This window comes from Pan paniscus, chromosome 19 (assembly GCF_029289425.2).
Source record: "Pan paniscus chromosome 19, NHGRI_mPanPan1-v2.0_pri, whole genome shotgun sequence".
Taxonomy (NCBI): domain Eukaryota; kingdom Metazoa; phylum Chordata; class Mammalia; order Primates; family Hominidae; genus Pan; species Pan paniscus.
Genome location: NC_073268.2, coordinates 96,812,340 through 96,829,694, shown reverse-complemented (window position 1 = coordinate 96,829,694; position 17,355 = coordinate 96,812,340). Strand labels below are relative to the sequence as shown.

At 52.9% G+C, this 17,355-nt stretch overlaps 1 protein-coding gene across 9 annotated transcripts in view; it reads right to left on the bottom strand.

Moving 5' to 3' along the window:
- The window catches only part of SLC26A11 (solute carrier family 26 member 11), a 33,378-nt gene that overhangs the window by 3,647 nt on the left and 12,376 nt on the right, over window positions 1-17,355 (bottom strand). For 8 of the 9 annotated variants that reach the window (XR_010110735.1, XM_034943051.4, XM_055102310.2 and 5 more), the window contains 9 exons: window positions 12,954-13,129; window positions 12,463-12,535; window positions 8,244-8,294; window positions 4,791-4,851; window positions 3,838-3,893; window positions 3,405-3,545; window positions 1,595-1,722; window positions 1,178-1,277; window positions 565-698 (listed from right to left, as the gene is read on the bottom strand). Coding sequence is in view for 8 of the 9 variants with exons in the window: in XM_034943051.4 (XP_034798942.1) it covers window positions 565-698; window positions 1,178-1,277; window positions 1,595-1,722; window positions 3,405-3,545; window positions 3,838-3,893; window positions 4,791-4,851; window positions 8,244-8,294; window positions 12,463-12,535; window positions 12,954-13,129 (920 nt within the window). In the remaining variant the exon portion in view is untranslated. Of the gene's footprint in view, window positions 1-564; window positions 699-1,177; window positions 1,278-1,592; window positions 1,723-3,404; window positions 3,625-3,837; window positions 3,894-4,790; window positions 4,852-8,243; window positions 8,295-12,462; window positions 12,536-12,953; window positions 13,130-17,355 lie in introns of those variants that run through there. The other variant, XM_063599448.1, reaches the window with a different exon arrangement.

Below are 17,355 nucleotides of genomic sequence, written 5' to 3'. Positions count from 1 at the left end.
GGCTCACTGCAACCTCCGCCTCCCAGGTTCAAGCGATTCTCCCAGCCTCCCATGTAGCTGGAATTACAGGCGCTCGCCACCACACCTGACTAGTTTTTTTTTGTATTTTTAGTAGAGACAGGGTTTCACCATGTTGGCCAGGCCGGTCTTGAACTCCTGACCTCAGGTGATCTGCCCGCCTTGGCCTCCCAAAGTGCTGGGATTCCAGGAGTGTGCCACCACGCCTAGCCTCACCTGTCTCTTTTTGTTTCCTAAAATACAATTCCCGAGAGCAGGGACTGACCCTCGTTCACTGTGTGTCCCCAGCACAAAGGACAGTGTGGCAGTGACCAGAAGCCATAACGTGACCCCTCGGAGGGCTGGGGGCCACCGCTCCCCCTTCCACAGGGAGGGACGAGGAAGGCCAGATGGGGACGAGAACTGTTTAAATCAGAAGCAGAGCCAGCACCGGCCGAAGGGCCGTCCAGCATCACAGCCCAGAGATGTCACATTCGCCATGGGAGGCAGGCACAGGAAGGCCTTCCGGCAGCTGCTAACCCCTAAGGCAGCCCAGCGCACACCCACCTGCAGGCCCACAAAGGCCAGGGCGACGCCCTGCTTCTGGAAGTCCTGGAGGAGCTCGCCGAGTCCCAGCACCACAGTGTAGTCGATGCTGCAGACATGGGTGCACTCCAGGACCAGGCAGCGTGGCGGGGACACTGGGGAGACAGGCCCGAGCCAGGTCACGCCACCCAGAGCAGCCCAAAGCTGCTCTGCAGAGGCCAAAGGAGGCTCTGGCCAGGGGCAGGGGACAGAGAGGCCAGAGTGCTCCATCTCGTGGCGGCTGAGTCGCCCAGTTGGGGGATTCAGGTGGCAGGACCAGAGACAATTGTTTGGTGACAGCAGCAGCTGTTTCCCTCCTAGGAGTCACAGGCCCTTAGCTCCCCTAAAATCAACCCCCCAGAAACAGGAACCGGACTTTAGGGGCAGGGAAGGAGTGATATGTGGGGAGCCACCACCCTTGCTGCAGCAGCCACTGGCTGAGGCCCACAGAGGACGGTCCAGCCCACTCAGAGATGCCTGAATCCTTGTGGACTGGAGAGCGCCGGGGACAGGGTCTTGGGGTCCTGAACAGCAGGGAGTGGGGGGCAGAGGACAGGGGAGTGACCTGAGACCACCCTGACCCCCGCCCATGCACCTTCCAGGGCTCGGCTTAGGATCTCCTCCCGCAGAGCCTCCGCGGCAGGGAAGGACAGGCCGCTGGCCGGCTGCAGGACCAGAACCGGCCCCTCTGACACCTGTGGGGAGGAGTGAGTCCTGGAGGCGGGTCTGACCGGGTGGCCTCCACCAGGCTTGGCCTGTCCCAAGCGGGAAGCCCCCACCCAACCTAGCGTGCTGCAGGGGACCGGGAGAGGGGTGCTAAGGGGAGACCCCCACGGCCCCCACACAGTGGGAGAACACCATGGTTTATAGCAAGGTGACTGCCCACCTGCCAGCGAGCGGTCCCCTTCAGCAGCACCCACGACCACAATCACCCCGGACCCTCAAAACCTAAGACCATGCCCAGGAATCCTGCCCCCAGCACACTCCCCACTCAGAGGCCACGGGGGGGTACCTTGGTCTCAGGCCTGGCTGCAGAGTGCAGGAGCATGAGCAGAGACACCAGGGCCCCGGCCAGGATGCCGTACTGCACCTCCCAGAAGCACAGCAGGAAGGTCACGCACAGGGGCAGCAGGTCCAGCCCTAGGAGAAGGGCGCAGCTGAGGAATGCCCGGTAGCTGCCCGAGGCCCCAACATGGCCCTGCTGACCAGCGGGACAGCTTTCTGCCCCCCACATATGAGTAAAGGTGCTCATGGACCCAAAGCAGCCCCCGAGGACACTCCTGAGGACTTGGGGACAGCAGCTGCTGACCAGGCCATGCTTCAAGTCGAAAGAAAGAAATGCCCTCCCCATCTGAGCTGAGCGCAGGTGAGACCTGCTGGCCGGTCCCTGGCCTCCAACCTCAGGGAGGGCAGCAGCAGGGGCTTGTCAGGGCACAGAGCTGGCCTGAGGAGTGGGGCAGGGACCACGTGAGCCCTTGAGACCTGGCCAAGGAGAAGGTGCCCTGGGGACAAAGTGCACGGGCTTAGCCCTGTGGGGGATTCCACCGCACGCATAGGTCAGGCCTGCCCCACCCTGGCTGAGCCTTGGTTTCTAGCAGCAGCGGCCATCCCATTGCACGCGGGCACACGAACACGTTTCAGGGCTGTTCTAGAGCCCCAGCGCACTGGCACGTGAAAGGCCCTGGCATGCGACGGGCATGCAAGAAAATTATCCATCCTTTCACCTGGCAACTTGCTGGGGCTAACCGGAAAATGCCAAGTAAGCTAGGTGAACCCACTCCATGCTTCTTCCACAAACAAAACAAAATGTGTTAAGTTAAAGGAACTGCTCCCGTCCGGGAGGTGAGGGGCGCCTCTGCCCGGCCGCCCCTACTGGGAAGTGAGGAGCCCCTCTGCCCGGCCACCACCCCATCTGGGAGGTGTACCCAACAGCTCATTGAGAACGGGCCATGATGACAATGGCGGTTTTGTGGAACAGAAGTGGGGGAAAGGTGGGGAAAAGATTGAGAAATCGGATGGTTGCCGTGTCTGTGTAGAAAGAAGTAGACATGGGAGACTCCATTTTGTTCTGTACTAAGAAAAATTCTTCTGCCTTGGGATGCTGTTGATCTTACCCCTAACTGAAACATGTGCTGTGTCCACTCAGGGTTGAATGGATTAAGGGTGGTGCAAGATGTGCTTTGTTAAACAGATGCTTGAAGGCAGCATGCTCGTTAAGAGTCATCACCACTCCCTAATCTCAAGTACCCAGGGACACAAACACCGCAGAAGGCCGCAGGGTCCTCTGCCTAGGAAACCCAGAGACCTTTGTTCACTTGTTTATCTGCTGACCTTCCCTCCACTATTGTCCTATGACAAATCCCCCTCTGTGAGAAACACCCAAGAATGATCAATTAAAAAAAAAAAAAAAAAAAAAGGAACTGCCATTCTGAGCCAGAGTGCAAGGCTGTTCCGCTGGCCCTGCTGGTCACCAGGGACGTCTCCTGTCCCTCCCCCAGCTGGGCCGGGCAGAGTGGTGGCTGGAGGCGGGTGGCAAGGAGGGTAGGGATGGGGGCAGGGGGATCAGGAGGGGACCCTCCCCCGGGTCAGTGCTCGCCTCAAGACCCCAGGTGTCAGGACAAGGAGCTCCAGCTCTTCCCACTGAGCCTCGGGACCATCTCTGGGGCCATCTCCTGGCCATCCACTTCTCTGTTCCGGGACTGCCCTAACTTCCCAGTCCCAGCCCCACAGAGGGGGCTGCAGGAAAATGGGGTAGCATAAATGACACCCTCCGCGTTCAGACACCGCATCACAGTGCTCTCCCCTGTAGGACAAGGACATACTCTTAACACGCCAGAGCGTCCTGAAGATCTTGGTGTCGAACAGCGGGGCCACGGCCATGATGATGACGGCAGCCAGGGCAGACTTGGGGATGTAGTAGAACAGTGAGGTCAGGTAGTCCAGAGACAGCAGCACCAGCACTCCTGCGGGGCACGGGAACACAGGTGACCTCGGGGGTCCCCCCAGCACGCAGCGTAGCAGCCTCTTGTTCAGCAGAGCCCACTGGGGACAGGGGTGGGGGTAGGGCGATGACTGCCAAGGCCCCCAGCCCCTGCTCAGTCTCCTGTGGTCCCCCTACTCCTGTGTGGCCCCCCAAGTCCCTGTGCAGTCCCGGGGCGAATGGCCCATGAGCCAAAGGGACGTCTCTGTGGGCCCCCTCCTCCCTTTCTCCCACTCTCAGGGCTGCGGGCACAAGGGGAAGATGGGGGGCCTTACCCGTCACCAGGCCCCCCGCCGGGGTGCACACCCCCGACTGAGCGTTCACGGCTGTCCTGGAAGGCAACACAGAGACCGTCAGTCACCAGGGGCCGGGAAAGGGGAGACCTCAGTCCACACTCCTGTGGCTGATCTTCCGAGGGGACGTCAGCTCCCAGCACGGCTTGGGAAGCAGGCGGGGACTGCAAGGGGACCGAGGCAAAGAGACTTAGGGTGCAGTCACAGACAGCCGCGCTTAGGCCACCCTGACTATAGGAAGAAGCTCAGGAAGCACGTGTCCTTTCAGGTTCCTGCCGACTTTGTCTCCTGCCCCCATCCAGGTGGGGCCCCCATACCCAGCAGGGCAAGGGTCACCAGCTGGGGGACTGGGCAGTGCCAGGCGACGCCTCCTTCTCTCCTTTAAGCCACAGGTCACCTCCATCCTGTTGTCCTGACTGAGGAGGGGCCGTAGGGCATCTGGGCTAAGCCTCATGCCCGGCTGCTTCAGGACAGAGCCGAGGCCCTTCCTATCTCCACGTCCTTTCAGGAATTGACTCTGGCACCAGGAGCTAGGAGGGCTTTGGCGTGCTGGGAACTTTCTAGTATTTATTTTAGAGACAGGGTCTCGCTCTGTTGCCCAGGCTGGAGTGCAGCGGTGCGGTCACAACTCACTGCAGCCTCATCCTGCTGGGTTCAAGCGATTCTCCTGCTTCCGCCTCCAGAGTAAATGGGATAACAAGGGTGTACCACAATGCCCGGTGGAACTTTCTAGTATGAAACTGCAGGACGATCTATGAGAATAAAGAAACAGAGAACACCCTGGAGGACAGTGGGTGACCCCCAGCCCTGCCTCTCCACGGAGAGTTCACAGCGGAGGACGGGGCGCCGGGGTCAGGGCAGGCAGACTCCTCGTCAGCGTAACAACGTTAAGGCGTCCAACGTGGGCAAACAGAAGAGGCGGACAGGTCACTCACCGTCCGAAGCTGCCTGTGACCGGGTAGGAGGAGACGAGGGAGCCCAACATGTTGGTGAGACCTGGGGAGGAGGCAAGACAGGCTGATCGTGGAGGGAAGGCACACAGGATGGAGGGAAAGGAGATGGGGAGGGGGACAAAAACCCAGAAGGGAGGCAGGAAGGCAGGGCTCGGGAGAATCATCCTGGGGGCCTGAGCCTGCGCACTCCTTCAGGGAAGGAAGAAAACAGGCCACACTCTTGCAGACGTAAAGCCTAGCCTTTTTTTTTTTTTTTTTTGAGACAGAGTCTGGCTCTGTTGCCCAGGCTGGAATGCAGTGGCGCGATCTCAGCTCACTGCAGCCTCCGCCTCCCAGTTCAAGCGATTCTCCTGCCTCAGCCTCCTGAGTAGCTGGGATTACAGGCACGCACTACCACGCCTGGCTAATTTTTGTATTTTTAGTACAGACAGAGTTTTGCCATGTTGGCCAGGCTGGTCTCAAACTCCTGACCTCAGTGATCCACCCGCTTCGACCTCCCAAAGTGCTGGGACTACAGGCATGTGCCACCACACCCAGTTAATTTTTCTATTTTTAGTAGAGACAGGGTTTTGCCATGCTGGCCAGGCTGGTCTCAAATGCCTGACCTCAGGTACCCATCCGCCTCAGCCTCCCAAAGTGCTGGGATCACAGGAGTGAGCCACCATGCCTGGCAAGATCCTAGCTTTCAAACACTTCTCACCCAGCCTCTCCTGTGTGACCAGGACACGCCTTCCCCACGCAGAACAGAGGGGAGCATCTCACCACCCAGGAGGGGGTGAGAGCTGAGATAAAGTGCCCGTAAGACAAACCCTAGGTACTCGGGAGGTCAGTGGCTGCCCACCGTTCTCCACCCAGTTCCTTTCCGTCTCACGAGATGACAGCCACGGTGAGGCCAAGGTCATGGCCGGTATGCTGCCTCCCCAGGTGATGCCGGCTGCCTACAACAGACAAAGCCCACACCCACAGCATCGCTGGGGCCCAAGAACGGGGATCACTGCTCAGGTTGACCCACGCTCCCACCAGCATCTGTCTCACCTGGGGCATCACTAAGACCAGAATCCCTCCTGCTCGCTAAGACCCATAGTGGGGTCTCAGGTCTCACAGGTGCAGGGCCTGCTCTCAAGGCGGCTCGGGCTGGGGCCAACTCAGTATCAGGGCATCCCGGGTGACATGGCCCAGCTCACGGCCCTGAGAGAGATGGGCTAGGGCAAGGAAATACAGGCGTGGGAGGGCTCGGTAGAGGCCCAAGGTGACCACAGGCTGCACGGGATCATCCTCATTCTACAGCAGCTTGGGCTGGGGACCCAACTCTGTGAGCCGAAGCTGACCAGGGCAACCCCTCCCAGCCTGGCCTTCATGGGCTCACGTCAGCCAGCTTCTTGCTGTGCGGCTGCTGAGGCCTACCTGGCCTATCTGAGATCAAGGAATCCCACGGCTGCCATAGTAACCTGGACCTTCACTCAGTCTGTGTTGTATCCCTGGAACTCAGCGTGCCGTCAGAATAGTTCTGTGGTATTTTTAAAGTAATGGGAATAGGGCCAGGGGCTGTGGCTCAGGCCTGTAATCCTAGCACTTTGGGAGGCCAACGCGGGCGGATCACCAGAGGTCAGCAGCTTGAGACCCGCCTGGCCAACATGGCAAAACCTCGTCCTACTAAAAATACAAAAATCAGCCAGGCTCAGGGGCAGGTGCCTGCAATCCCAGCTACTCAGGAGGCTGAGGCAGGAGAATCGCTTGAACCCAGGAGACGGAGGTTGCAGAAAGCCGAGACCGTGCCACTGCACTCCAGCCTGGGCGACAGAGCAAGATTTCGTCTCTAATAATAATAATAATAATAATAATAATAATAATAATGATAATAAGTAAAGTAATGGGAATGGGATGCTCTGGGGAATCACATTTGGAAGATTTACTGGTGGGGTCTTTGAGGAGGCCGTGGATTTTCTCAGCCTGAGAGTGCGTGATTCCCAGGAAGCCCAAGCTCCGCCACTCACCTGGACAATGCCCCACTCTCCATGGCTCAGAGAGAAGCCTGGGCAACATCCCTTTGTGACCCAACCTGGGTCACTCACTTTGCTGTCAAGAAGCCAAATGTCTCTTGTGAAACTGTCAGGGTGGACACCCCTTGGGAAGAAGCCCATGGTGCTTCCTGGGTTATCCTGCGCCAGTCTCATGAGGGGCGAGAAGGAAAGGCAGGAAGGCCTGGGACCCACCATTTAGTTATGATAACTGAATTTAAGATTCACACTGGGCCAGGCGCGGTGGCTCACGCCTGTAATCCCAGCACTTTGGGAGGCCAAGGCAGGCGGATCACGAGGTCAGGAGTTCGAGACCAGCCTGATCAATATGGTGAAACCCCGTCTCTACTAAAAATACAAAAAGTAGCCAGGCATGGTGGCACACGCCTGTAGTCTCTGCTACTCGGGAGGCTGAGGCGGGAGAATCGGATGAACCCAGAAGGCAGAGGTTGCAGTGAGCCGAGATTGTACCACTGCACTCTAGCCTGGGTGACAAAGCAAGATTCAGTCTCTCACACACACAAAAAGATTCACACTGTGGTCTCGAAATATACCACTAAGAAGTCAGCCCACAGAGACGTAACAAAAGGGAAATAAACCGTGAAAGTGGGCACGACTCCCATCCACAGGCAGGCAACTTGGGGCCCCTGAGTCTTCATGAATCCACCTGCCCCTGCCTGGAGGGAGGCACAGGGCAGGGTGCGGGCACAATCAGAAGACTCCTCTCGATTTCCCCGGCCACAGCCTTCCCCTCTCGACCCCTGGCCCTGGGCGCTCCCTCCTCGAGGTGGGACATTCCAGGTGTTCCTGGATCTAGACCAAGGCCACAGACCTCAGGGTCAGGTACACAGCAGGTGCTCAATAAGTGGTAGAACAGACAACAGATGTCAGCTCCTTGTTCTTAGGGGTTAAACTGAGCAGTGTGGAGGTCTGGGAATGAATCCTTGTTAATATTCTGGAAGAGCCAGGCGCGGTAGCTCATGCCTGTAACCTCAGCACTTTGGGAGGCCGAGGCAGGCAGATCACCTGAGGTCGGGAGTTCGAGACCAGCCTGGCCAACATGGTGAAACCCTGTCTCTACTAAAAACACAAAAATTAGCCATGCATGGTGGCATATGCCTTTAATCCCAGCTACTTGGGAGGCTGAGGCAGGAGAATCACTTGAACCCAGGAGGCAGAGGTTGTAGTGAGCCGAGATCATGCCACTGCACTCCTGCCTGGGCAACAGAGTGAGACTCCATCTCAAAAACCCAAAACAAAACAAAATATTCCAGAAGATCCCATCTGGGGCCACCTTTGCCCTCCCAGTTCATCACCACCATCATGGTCTTCCTACAATGCAGGAGACACAGAGAGGCAGGCCTGGGACCCTGGAGGCCCACAGCTGGTGTCTTCCTTCCTGCGGCTGGGGTCTTACCGATGGCCAGCAGCTCCTGGTTGGCATCGATGCGGTAATTATTCTGAGATGCTAAAGGGAACCAACGGTAAAGACCTGGTCAGTAATATTCAACATTGCTCAAAAAGTATTCACAAAATGTAACACAGATTATGAATTTCTACACACAGCAATAAGTTTTGTAAATCTAAGAATACACATCTAAAATATTCACATATATGTGCATGTAAACATGTGCTTGAATGTATCACAGAGTGGAAAGAGGTACAGTACCATGTAATCAGGCCAGGTATGGTGGCTCACAGCTGTAATCGCAGCACTTTTAGAGGCCAAGGCAGGAGGATCGCTTGAGCCCAGGAGTTCGAGACCGGCCTGGGCAACATGGCAAAATCTCATCACTACAAAAAATACAAAAATTAGCCAAGCATGGTGGTGTGTGCCTATAGTCCCAGATATTCAGGACGCTGAGGCGGGAGGATGGTTTGAGCCTAGGAGGTTGAGGCTGCAGTGAGATGAGATCGTGCCACCGCACTCCAGTCCGGGCGACAGAGTGAGACCCTGTCTCAAACAACAACAAGAAAACATGTAAGCAGTAGTTAATTGTGGTAGTAAAAGGGATTATGGGTGATTTGTCTCTTCTTTACTCGTTTCTGCACTCTTGACATTTTCTACAATGAATGTATATTAATAAACACAGCCATTATTACCAATTAAATTAAAACTTTCAATTAAACAGATAGTACAGGATCTTGTTCTGCCACCCAGGCTGGAGTGCAGTGGCACTATCACAGCTCAATGCCACCTTGACCTCCTGGGCTCAAGTGATCCTCCTGCCTTAGGCTCCTGAGCAGCTGGTACCACAGGTGTGGTCCATGCCCGGCTAATTTTATTTTCAATAGAAATGAGGTCTTGTTAAGTTGCCTAAGTGGGTTTCAAACTCCTAAGCTCAAGCAATCCTCCTGCCTAGGCCTCCCAAAGTGTTGGGATTACAATGCTTTTTATAATAAGAAAACCATTTTATTTTATTATTTTCATTTTGTTAGATGGAGTCTTGCTCTGTCACCCAGGCTGGAGTGCAGTGGAGTGATCTTGGCTCACCGCAACCTCTGCCTCCCGGGTTCAAGAGATTCTCCTGCCTTAGCCTCCTGAGTAGCTGGGACTACAGGGGCACGCCACCACACACAGCTAATTTTTGCATTTTTAGTAGAGATGGGGTTTCACCATGTTGGTCAGGCTTGTGTCGAACTCCTGACATCAGGTGATCCGCCCACCTCGGCCTCCCAAAGTGCTGGGATTACAGACGTGAGCCACTGCACCCGGCCGAGAAAAACATTTTAAACCGGAAACCTCTTTATGACCAGTTGAGGTGACTGGAAAGTCTAAGACGGGCCATCTCAGAGAGGTGAGCAGGCGAAGGTTTTAGGGGAAGGCACAGGAGCATGGATCTAAGACAGAGGTTGGCAAACTTTTTTTTTTGAGACGGAGTCTTGCTCTGTCGCCCAGGCTGGAGTGCAGTGGCACGATCTTGGCTCACTGCAAGCTCCGCCTCCCGGGTTCACGCCATTCTCCTGCCTCAGCCTCCTGAGGAGCTGGGACTACAGGCGCCCGCCACCACACCCGGCTAATTTTTTGTGTTTTTAGTAGAGACGGGGTTTCACCGTGTTAGCCAGGATGGTCTCCATCTCCTGACCTTGTGATCCACCCGCCTCGGCCTCCCAAAGTGCTGGGACTACAGGCATGTGCCACCGCACCCAGCTGAGGTTGGCAAGCTTTTCTATAAAGGGCCAGCTTTTCTGTAAGGGACCAGCTTGTCGATATTTTAGGCTTTGTGGGCCCTGCAGTCACTGCTGCAGCTACACAACTCTGCTGTGGTGCCACGAAAGCAGCCACGGACAGCACATCCCCAAGTGGCACAGCCACGCTCCAACTGACTTTATTTGTAAACATGAGATCTGGATTTCATATACTTTTCACATGTCACAAAATATTATTATTATTTGGACTTTTTCCAACCATTCAGAAATGTAAAAACTGGCCGGGCACGATGGCTCAGGCCTGTAATCCTAGCACTTTTGAAAGCCGAGGCAGGAGGATCACTTGAACTCAGGAGTTTGAGGTCAGCCTGGGCCACAAAGTGAGACCTTGTCTCTGCAATTAAAAAATTACGGCCGGGCACAGCGGCTCACGCCTGTAATCCCAGCACTTTGAGAGGCTGAGGCGGGCGGATCACGAGGTCAGGAGATCGAGACCACGGTGAAACCCCGTCTCTACTAAAAATACAAAAAATTAGCCAGGCATGGTGGCGGACGCCTGTAGTCCCAGCTACTCGGGAGGCTGAGGCAGGAGAATGGCGTGAACCCAGGAGGCGGAGCTTGCAGTGAGCCGAGATCACGCCACTGCACTCCAGCCTGGGCGACAGAGCGAGACTCCGTCTCAAAAAAAAAAAAAAAAAAAGAAATTACTGGAGGGCTGAGCATGGTGGCTCAAACCTGTAATCCCAGCACTTTGGGAGGCTGAGGTGGGCGGATTACCTGAGGTCAGGAGTTTGAGACCAGTCTGATCAACATGGAGAAACCCCATCTCTACTAAAAATACAAAATTAGCCGGGCATGTTGGTGCGCACCCGTAATCCCAGCTACTTGGGAGGCTGAGGCAGGATAATTGCTGGAACCTGGGGGGCGGAGGTTGCGGTGAGCCGAGATCACACCATTGCACTCCAGCATGGGCAACAAGAGTGAAACACTATCTCAAAAAAAAAAAAAATTACTGGGAGGCCCAGGTGGGCAGATCACTTGAGACCAGCCTGGCCAACATAGTGAGACCCTGTCTCTACTAAAAGTATAGAATATTAGTTGGGCGTGGTGGCGCATGCCTGTAATCCCAGCTACCTGGGAGACTGAGGCATGAGAATTGCTTAAACCTGGGAAGCGGAGGTTGCAGTGAGCAGAGATCGTGCCACTGCACTCCAGCCTGGGCCACAGAGCGAGACTCTGTCTCCAAAAAAAAAAAAAAAAAAAAAGAATCTCCTTTGAAGGGGGTAAGGGTGAGAGCACTGGGACTTTGGAGAAGGAACTTCACCCTGGCACAGCCTGGGCTAGGCAGTAAACACGATTTACACGGTCACAGTAACATACACTGGTAACTGGGCTGTAACCTTTAGAATCAACATAAACCCAAACGCAAGAAGGACTAAATGACGGTGACAAGACAGAATGAAGGTGTCATCCGCACAGACAATACAAAGCTGGCAGGAGTGGAGCGAGTGAAGGACAGAGCTGCAAGGAGGGAATCTAGAGATGCTGACTCAAAACAGACACTGAAGGAGACGAAGGGTTCCCTGCCTCCCTGGGGGCGAGGAGGGGCTGGCCGATGGGCTGAGCCAGCTGAATAAAGCATGTTGCTCAATGTTTAGGAGTTTTGTGAGCCTATTACTAAACATAGCCATTATTACCAATTAAATTAAAACTTTCAATTAAACAGATAATACAGGAGCTTGTTCTGCCGCCCAGGCTGGAGTGCAGTGGCACTATCACAGCTCAATGCCACCTCGACCTCCCGGGCTCAAGTGATCCTCCTGCCTCAGCCTCCTGAGCAGCTGGTATCACAGGTGTGCTCCATGCCCAGCTAATTTTTATTTTTAATAGAAACGAGGTCTCGTTACGTTGCCTAGGTGGGTTTCAAACTCCTGAGCTCAAGCGATCTTCCCGTCTCAGCCTCCCAAAGTGTTGGGATTACAGGCCTGGGCCACCATGCCTGGCCCAAAGATAATACTTAAAACTCATCGTTTCCTAATTTATTTGGCATTTGGCTATTGCTGATGAGGTTATTTGCACCCACTGTATCTACATGGTGGAGACACCATAGAATATGATTGTTCATGCAGATCTCAACCCAGCTCCATGTGCAAACTCCCCTTTCAGTGACGTTACCTTAAAATCAGACAGCAGCGTTTACACCGTGGACATCGGCAAGGGCCACGAAGCAAAACCTTTTATTTCCACAAACAGCAGAGGCTGTTACAACACTCACCAGCACACCATGGGGTGGGAGGGCATGCCTCATTATAGATCCAGTTTTATCATATATACACAATACGTATATATCTATCATGAGCATGTATTACTTGGATATGAATTCAAATTTCTAAAACTAGTAACGGATAAAGGCAAGCTAGAAAGCAGGCAGGCCTAGCCCAGCCGGTGCACTGGGAGACCTGGGGTGTGGGCGACAGGCGTCTTACCGAAGGCTTTGGCCACCGCAATGCTCTCCAGGAGGCCCATCAGGGGCACCACGGCCAGCCCGGCTCCCATGTCCTGAGAGAGGAGAGAGGGATGGTGAGTGACCTTCCTAAGGGGTAGGACCCGGCAGTGACCCATGAAAGCAGCAAGGACCCACCCCGCCCCACAGGTAACAGGAGCAAGTGCTTGTCAGCTGCAGGATGCGCCTCCTTGTCTGAAGAGGCGCCAGGTGCTGGGAGGAACACGGTAAATTCATCCCCAGCTGGAGTCCAAAACAGGAGAAGCGCCCCTGAACACAAACGTGACATCCCTGAGCTCGCTGAGCTTGCATCCAACCTGGGATTCTTTAATAACTGAGATGTCCCTTCCTGAGGACTCAGCTGTCCTAACTGACCTCAGACCCCCTGGCACCCAGCAGATACATCAGGGTAGGAGCCAGGCCAGGGGCCACTGCAGCCTCAGCCACGCCATCCTGGCTCCCGGCTCCGCCCACCTGCACCATCTTGGTGAAGGAGATCGTCCCGTTGGCTGTGGTCACTGAGAAGGGCGGGATCCGGACTGGAGGGAGCCCCTCAGCTGTCTCCCCTGTTAGGATGAAAGGCTGGTATCCAGTCACCTCGAAGGAGTACGCAACCAGGGCCGCGAAGGACACCACCAGGGCGTTGCGAGCTAGGAGAGAAGGAGAGGTGCGTCCGAGACCCTGCTCCCGGCGAGTGTGGGGTAGCGCGGCTGCCTCCAGGTTACTGGGGCAGACACCCCAGAGGCAGAAGACGCCCCCACCGGGCCACAGTCCTCACTCCGCACTCTGGGAAACACAACACAGACATAAATGCTATGTGGCAGCATGAGCAGGTGGGACGGCAGAGCTGCAGGCTGCGGACAGGTGCACATGCCACCTGCTGCCAAGCTCCAGGTGACTGGACATCGTGCACCGCGGCAAAGACTCTCTGAAATCAGGTGGCCCAGGGCACATCCACCTCAAAGCACAAAGGAGGAAGAAACCAGATGTACCCCCTTTCCCAAACAACAGAAACAATGGCCTCCAAGATGCGGGACAGTGGACATGATGGCCACTAAGACGCGGGACAGCAGGCATGACGGCCACAGGGAAACAAGGGAGGTGAGTCTATCACTGCCCCGCCGGCTGCCTACGGTTTCCCCGATGGTCCCCATGTGTATGGAGGGGACCCCCTAGCAGAGCCCAGGGGTTTCCCTGAGTTCAGGGGGCAATGCTGGGAGGAAGTCTGAGGAGGCCTGCGGCTGGAGCTGACCGCAAGGTCACAGGAGCAGAGAGGGCAGCCGGAGACAGAGCTGCAGAGACCTGCAGAGGTGCCCTCAGATGTGCAGCAGAAAACTGGTCGAGGCAAAGCTGGGTGAAAATGACCCAAACCCACAGTGGGGAAGAGTCACAAAGAGGGTTACAAGGGACAATCCCAAGGATTCACACCAGAGTAAAAAACCCTCATAATTCATGGAGCATCAGGGACTCCAGAGGGTTTTACCTCAGCAGTGGGAAAGATTAGCCCAAGGCCTGGGGTTGGCAAATGTTTTCTGTAAAGGGCTAAATACTAAAAACTTTTTGCTTTGTGGGCCATAAAGTCTCTGGTGCAACTACTCAAGTCTGTTATTATTGCATAAAACCTGACATTGACTATGTAAATGAATGGGAGTGATTTTCCAATAAAACTTTATTTACAAAATCAAGTGGTGGGCCAAATTAGGCTTGCCCTAGAATGAACACTGCTCTGGTCCGGCTCACAAAGCTTAAAAGTAAGACCTAAATGGATCGAACTGTCCTAAGTAACTTAACTGTATCCCAGAACAAAGCTCAAGAAGATTTATAGAATACAAAAATATCCAGCACGCAATCACCTCAAACTCACAAAGTCTAGCATCCATCCAAACAAAAATTACTAGGCATGCAAAGAAGCAGGAAAATATGGCTGGGTGCAGTGGCCCATGCCTGTAATCCCAACACTTTGGGAGGCCAAGACAGGAGGACTGCTTGAGCCCAGGAGTTTGAGGCCAGCCTGAGCAAATTATTGAGACACTGTCTCCACAAAAAATAAAAAATTAGTTGAGCATGTTGGCATATGCCTATAGTCCCAGCTACTTGAGGGGCTGAGGTGGGATGATAACTTGAGCCTGGGAGGTTGAGGCTATAGTGAACCATGATCATGCCACTGTACTCTAGCCTGGGTGACACAGTGAGACCCTGTCTCAAAAAATAAAAATAAAAAATAAAAAAAAAAAGACCCAAAAGTAACATAGTTAAAGATGACAGAATTAACAGGACATTAAAAGAGTAACTGTAACCAAATGTAATTTAGTTAATAGGACATTAAAAGAATAACTGTAACCAAATTCCATATACTTAAAAACAGAGGAAAGATTGCAACTGTTAAGTAAAGATGTAGAAAATACATTTTAAAAGATTCAAATTGAGGCTGGGCACGGTAGCTCACGCCTGTAATCCCAGCACTTTGGGAGGCCGAGGCAGCTGAATCACCTGAAGTCAGGAATTCGAGACTGGCCCAGCCAACACAGTAAAGCTCTGTCTTTACTAAAAATACAAAAATTAGCTGGGCATGGTGGTGGATGCCTATAATCCCAGCTACCTGGGAGGCTGAGGCAGGAAAACCACTTGAAGCCGGGAGGCAGAGGTTACAGTGAGCCAAGACCGCGCCATTGCACTCCAGCCTGGACAACAGAGCGAAACTCTGTCTTAAAAAAAAAAAGAAAAGAAAAAAAAAGATTCAAACTGGATTTCTAGAAATGAAAACCACAGTGTCTGAGACGGAACAAGCACTTGGTGCAATTACAACAGCTGAGACATTACAGAAAAAAAAGACTAAAATGTAGCAGCAGAAACTATCCAAAATGAAACACACAAAGGAAAAGGCTGAAAATCCCAAGTGAGCTGTGGGAACACCTTCGAGGTGCCTGAAATACAGACAGGGGATTCTGCAAAGAAAGTCTGTGGAATCGCATAGGGGGACAGTACAAAGATTTCACGAAAAGATGGGCGTTTATTTTCCAAATTTGATGAAACTGCAAACCCACATGTCTAAGAAGTTCAATGAATCACAAGCATAAGCACAGAAAACAAAAAACAAACAAACAAAAAAACACTACATCAAGCCACATTATGAAACTGCCTAAAACCAGTGATAAAGAATATTTTAAAAGCAGTGGATAAAAAGGTTACATACAGAGGAACAAAGAATGACAGCACACTTCTTGAAACGAAGTGGGCCAGAAGACAGCAGAATAGCATCTTTAAAGTCCTGAGGCCAGGCACAGTGGCTCACGCCTGTAATCCTAGCACTTTGGGAGGCCAAGGAGGGCGGATCACCTGAGGTCAGGAGTTCGAAACCAGCCTGGCCAACATGGCAAAACCCCATCTCTGCTAAAAGTACAAAAATTAGCTGGGCGTGGTAGCATGCGCCTGTAATTCCATCTACCTGGGAGGCTGAGACAGGAGAATCACTTGAACCCAGGAGGCAGAGATTGCAGTGAGCCAAGATCGTGCCACTGCACTCCAGCCTGGGTGACACAGCGAGACACTATCTCAAAATAAAAAAAATAATAAATAACTTTTTTTTAAAAAGTACTGAAAGAAAAAAAAAGTCTAGAATTCTATAATCAGCAAAACTATCTTTGAAAAATGAAGGCAAAATAGACTTTCAGACATACAAAAGTCGAAAGTTGAAAGAAGACCAGGAGTAGTGGCTCACGCCTGTAATCCCAACATTTGGGAAGCCAAAGTGGGAGGATCCCTTGTGGGAGGATCCCTTGAGCCCAGGAGTAAGAGACCAGCCTGGGCAACGTAGGAAGACACCATCTCTACAAAAAGTAAAAATAAAAAATTATCCAGGCGTGGTGATGCATGCCTATAGTCCCAGCCACTCAGGAGGCTGAGGATTGCTTGGGTCTAGGAGTTCAAGGCTGCAGTGAACTATAATTGTACCACTACATTCCAGCCTGGGTGACAGAGTGAATCCTGTCAAATAAAAAAAAAAAAAAAAAAAATGCTGAAAGAGTTAATCACCAACAGGCCTGCAACAGAAGAAAAAATAACGTCCTTCAGGTAGAAGGAAAATTATACCAGATGGAAATCTGGATTTGTACAAAGGAATTAAGAGCACCAGAAACAGTAACTATGTGGATAAATGTAAGACTGTTCCTGCAGGGAATGGTGGCTCACATCTGCAATCTCAGCACTTTGGTTGGCTGAGGCAGGAGCATCACTTGAGGCCAAGAATCTTTGATCAGCCTGAGCAACATAGCCCGTTTCTATAAAAAATTTTTAAAAATTAGCCAGATGTGGTGGTGCACGCCTGTAGACCAAGCTACTCAGGAGGCTGAGGCAGGAGAATTACTTGAGCCCAGGAGTTTGCAGCTTCAGTGACGGATCTTGGCTCACTGCAATCTCTGCCTTCCAGGTTCAAGCAATCCTCCCACCTCAGCGTCCCCAGTAGCTGGGATTACAGGCATGCACCACCATGCCTGGCTAATTTTTTGTATTTTTGGTAGAGATGGGGTTTCGCCATGTTGCCCAGGCTGGTCTTAGACTCCTGAGCTCAGACAATCTGCCTCCCTCAGCCTCCCAAAGTGCTATGATTATAGGTGTGAGCCACTGCGCCTGGCCTGTTATAAGGTTCTTATATCACATGAAGTTGAAGTTTAATGTATACTGTAGCAAGATAAAGATGTTTACCACAAACCTTAAAGCAGTCACTTAGAAACAAACAAACAAAAACTAAATATAGCCGTTACAGCTAATCAGCCAATAAAGGATGTAAAATGGAATCATAAAAAATAATCCAATAGAGGTAGAAGGAGGGGGAAAAGGGAACAAAGAACAAATGAGACAAACAGGAAACAAACAGCAA